At 56.7% G+C, this 4,526-nt stretch overlaps 1 protein-coding gene across 1 annotated transcript; it reads right to left on the bottom strand.

Annotated features, from left to right (window-relative positions):
• Window positions 1-203: 203 nt before the first annotated feature.
• LOC125758834 (TANK-binding kinase 1-binding protein 1-like) lies at window positions 204-1,219 on the bottom strand. Its single transcript, XM_049416487.1, has 2 exons — window positions 782-1,219; window positions 204-608 (listed from the first exon to the last, which is right to left on the bottom strand). The coding sequence occupies exons 1-2, from the start codon at window positions 1,217-1,219 to the stop codon at window positions 204-206; spliced, it is 843 nt and encodes a 280-aa protein (XP_049272444.1).
• Between the last annotated feature and the right edge of the window lie 3,307 nt (window positions 1,220-4,526).

The raw sequence follows: 4,526 nt of genomic DNA, 5'->3' as shown, positions 1-4,526 counted from the left end.
CGAGGATTAGTGCGCGGTGCGGCGGAAAAGGAGGGGTGGCCAAGAAAGGGGCGACGGTGCTCGCCCTCCAAGTGGCCTCTTGGCTCCCGCCGTCAGTCCGCGATCGCGCCAGCGGAAATGGGCGCGCGTGCTTTCCCACATCCTCCTCCCCTTAAGAAGGCCCTCAGATGACACAGACTGAATCATGAGAATAAAAAAAAAATTTATTCCTCCTCGGAGAAGGCAAGGAGGGCCCGGTCAACGTCCATGCCCTCCTGCACTTGCGGCTCTGCCGTGGGTACCGTCGGTGCCCCCAGTGGTGTCGCCGCAGCCCCTACCGTAGCCATGGTCGTGTCCTCCGTCGCCGCTGCCGTCCCGGCGTCCGTCGTCCCCGTCGTCCCCGCCGTCGCCGCTGCCTTCCCGGCCTCCGTCGTCCGCGCCGTCGCCGTCACCGCTGCCCTCTCGGCCTCCGTCGTCCCCGCCGTCGCCGTCCCGGCCCCCACTGGCAGCCCTTCGGACGGACCCGCTCTCGCAGCATGGCCAGTGCCTGTGGTCAGCAGCCATTGAGCAAAGTCCGCCTCCCGGGCCGCCCGTGCCAGCATTGCCCTGGCGGCATCCCTGGGGCGTTCCTACGAGGCATCGCGTCTCGGTGGCAGGGTGTGTCCCGTGCGGCGCCGGTGAAGTTTGCTCTGCTCATGCGAGTCGTGTACCATGACGGCGCCGCGTGGAGATAGCCGCGTCCCTGCTGGCACCGGGAGGCAGGCCCCGTTCGCCCTCCGGTTCGCGTCCGCCACCGTCTTGCCTTGAAAAAGACGGTAAAGACGGGTCGGAGGCGTCCAAACACGGGCCCTCTCCTGCCGGCGCCAGGGCCTCGACTAGACATAAGCCACTGGGGGTCCACTCCCTCCTGGCTCGTACAGGTGGCCAAGTCGCGGTAGTTGCGGCCCCGAGGTGAGGCGGCTGGCTCTCCCTGCTGGGCTGGCGGAGGATCTGCGGGCCTGTCTTGCGCGGGGGCCGGGCGGTGAGGCGACAGGGTAGCTGGGCAGCGGCGGTCAGGTGTCGAGGCGTACGGGCGGCGTCGGTGACGCCTGCCTGGGCTCCTCCGCGAAGGCGTCCGCGGCGATGCTTGTATGCGGTGGGGCCGCGACGACGATGGAGGGTGCGGGGCTCGCCGTGAGGAGGCGGTCTCCTCTCGGCGGCTCTTGCCACTCTTGCTGCTCTTGCTTCCATTGACGTCCATTTGTTTCGTGCGAGTCGACACAGAAAAGGATTAACACTCGCAGATCGTGTTGCGCGTGATTCGCTGCACCCCGCGTAGAACATTTTGCCACGTGGTCGTGACGTCGACGAAGGTAGCAGTCAGCTATCCAAGATAAAACTTTTTATTTGGTCGAACTTGTGGCCGGGAAAGGAAAGTCAAACTACAGGAATACACACTGTATACACTTATAGCGGCGAACAGAGCGTCGGCTGTCGATAAACTGCTGATCGCTGGGACGAGCCGTCTTTTTACATCATGCATCGAACTTTCCAGCCTTATCACTGGTGGTCGTGCAAGCTCTGGAATAAGCTTCACTATTCGCGTCATGTGCGCAATATTAACAAAATAATCTACTACAATCGCGAAGCTTCTCGAACACTGCGGCGCGGTCAGCGTCCAGCGTATCTAGCCGACCTTGTGGGTCAATCCCGAATATATAAAACAAGAAGCGGGCGTGGCAATGCCCTCCTCTGAAAAGGCATCGTCCCGATGCGTAAAACAGAACATGGAAGTAAAAAAATATATGCATGTAACTCGAAATAACAACAATGGAGTTAGCAACAGCAGAGTCCTCAGGTTCCTCAACGCGCATAAAATGGCTTGAGGCGCACGACGTGAGCTTCAGGTCGTGCGCTGCGCCGCTGAGAGTTCGTGATGCCGTCCGGTACAACCGCGTAGTCAAGTGCACCGAGACGTCGTAGCACCTTGTATGGCCCGAAGTATCGCCGAAGAAGCTTTTCACTGAGTCCACGTCGGCGTATCGGTGTCCAGAACCACACACGGTCACCGGGATGATATTCCATGTGGCGTCGCCGAAGGTTATAGTGACGGCTGTCTATCCTCTGCTGGTTCTTGATACGCAGGCGGGCGAGCTGTCGAGCTTCTTCGGTGCGTTGCAAATAAGTGGCGACGTCGACATTGTCTTCGTCGGTGGTAGCTGGCAGCATTGCGTCGAGCGTCGTTGCCGGGCTCCTTCCGTAGACAAACTTGTACGGTGACAGCTGCGTCGTTTTTTGTACTGCCGTGTTGTATGCAAAGGTCACGTACGGAAGGATGGCATCCCACATCTTGTGCTCGATGTCGACGTACATGGCCGGCATGTCGGCGATGGTCTTGTTTAGACGCTCGGTGAGGCCCTTGGTCTGAGTGTGGCAGGCGGTGGTCCGGCGGTGGCTTGTCTGGCTGTATCTCAAGATCGCCTGAGTTAGCTCCGTAGTAAAGGCCGTACCTCTGTCGGGGATGAGGACCTGTGGGGCGCCACGACGCAGGACGATGTCTTCAACGAAGAACTTCGCTACCTCGGTGGTACTACCCCTAGGTAAGGCCCTTGTTTCGGCGTAGCGGGTGTGGTAGTCGGTAGCGACAACGATCCACTTATATCCGCACGACGACACAGGGAACTATACCGATTTGCTGGAATGGTAGGCGAGGTGGCTCGATCGGGTGAAGAAAACCTGCTGGTCTTGTGGGCGGTGTATTGCGTCGGTGGCAGTCTCGACATGTCCTTACGTAGCGAGTGACGTCGGCGACAAGGCGCGACCAGTAGTACTTTTCCTGTATTCTAGCGAGCGTGCGGGAAACACCGAGGTGTCCAGCCATCGGTTCATCGTGTAGGGCCTGGAGAACGTCTGCTCTAAGTGCTGAAGGCACCAGAAGAAGGTAGTTGGTTTGAAAGGGCGAGAAGTCCTTCTTCAGGAGAACGCCGTTTCACAAGAAGAACGACGCCAGTCCTCGCTTGAATACCCTCGGAACAACGGCGGTCCTGCCCTCGAGGTATTCCACAAGGCCCCTGAGTTTTGGGTCCGCTTTCTGTCTTTCGGCGAAGTCGTCAGCAAAGAAACAGTCATCCTCCTGGTCGTCCTGCGGCGGCGGGTCGACGAGGGCGCGAGACAGGCAGTCATCGTCGGAGTGTTTTCTTCCGGACTTCTAAATAACGGTGATGTCGAATTCTTGAAGTCGCAGGCTCCCGCTTGCCAGGCGACATGAAGGGTCCCTCAAGTTAACTAGCCAACACAAGGCATGGTGGTCGCTCACAACTTTGAAGGGCCAGCCGTAGAGGTAGGGGCGAAACTTCGATGTGGCCCAGATGATGGCCAGGCACTCCTTTTCTGTTGTGGAATAGTTGCTTTCTGCCTTTGATAGGCGCACCCCTCTCCCCGTTAGGAAAGCCGGGGGTGTCGAACTCAGTACGCCTCTCGACCAGCGCTGCGATCAGCGGGATTCTAAAGTGGCCCTGCAACATTTTCCCAAGTAATCATCCAATGGCGTCGTCATCGGAGTTTATTCCTTCGAGAATCGATTGCCGCAAAACTTTTTCGAATCCGTAAATCACGAGCAGAGTTACAGGGATTTGCCGCACGCTTTAAGCGTTCTCTTCTTTCTTCCCAACGAGCGCGCTGAAAGACACACGAGCGTAGAGTTATACTGTAGCATATACAGTGACGAGGGGGGTAAAAAAGGGGCATGAAGCACGTCATCGCGACCTTCAGCCCTTTCTTTTCTGTATTTCTTTGAACGCATCTGATCACGAGCGCGCTAGTGTAACTGAACAGTTCTCTAATTCTAGCACTACAGAGCGCGGTGCGGGTATTTGCCCCGTGATCGAGCGGAGTCGCCGCCTGGCGGCTGCTGGCTGAAGCGCGCCTAGTGTGGATAGCTCCCTGCGTCGTCTGCTAGCCGCGGCGTGTTTGCATAGGCACGTACGTCATGCATGTCTTCAAAGGGCAGTTTGTCTGTTGTCTTGCCGCACTCTTAAATGCTTATACTTGTACCTACCACGATGTACAAAGGCATTTGGCCTTTCTATGCTGTATAATGCATTGTAAAAAGATCAGTGAGTGCAGTTCTTGAAGTGCTCTGTGTGGTCATCGTACCCTGCCTTCGCCAGGATAATTTCAGTGTGGGTGCCGCTTTGTGGTTCAAGCACATCGTAAAGTGCAGTTGGCGTCGTCCTAAACATGAGGAGCATTGGTTATCGTATGAATGCAGCGCTTTAGCGACTCAGTGGTAAACAAAAACAGGGCTCTAAGCCATGCACTTGCGTGTCACACTTGTTGCTGGGCGTATAATTGTGTGACTGTCTTTTATCAGTTACGCGACGAGCTTTAGTTGTGCTTAAGATGTGCCTTTATTGTACGGTCCTGGTCCCACTACAGAGTGATATTTTTCACAAGTGAAGTCTGACTCTTCGGTGCTTAAGTAATCCCCTAAAAAGAACAACACATGGAATGACACCGAAGTGATAGAACTGAGTTGCCGTGCGCTGTTTTAACTTGGGGCGAAATGT

This window comes from Rhipicephalus sanguineus, chromosome 6 (assembly GCF_013339695.2).
Source record: "Rhipicephalus sanguineus isolate Rsan-2018 chromosome 6, BIME_Rsan_1.4, whole genome shotgun sequence".
NCBI lineage: Eukaryota > Metazoa > Arthropoda > Arachnida > Ixodida > Ixodidae > Rhipicephalus > Rhipicephalus sanguineus.
The sequence above is the reverse complement of the archived record's forward strand: the minus strand, read 5'-3'. Positions and strand labels throughout refer to the sequence as shown.

Excerpts from the sequence above, each read along its gene's own strand:
- LOC125758834 (XM_049416487.1), bottom strand. The coding sequence starts at position 1,219 with ATGGACGTCAATGGAAGCAAGAGCAGCAAGAGTGGCAAGAGCCGCCGA. Across the intron at positions 609-781 it reads TCTTTACCGTCTTTTTCAAG|GAACGCCCCAGGGATGCCGC; the intron begins GCAAGACGGTGG and ends GATGCCTCGTAG.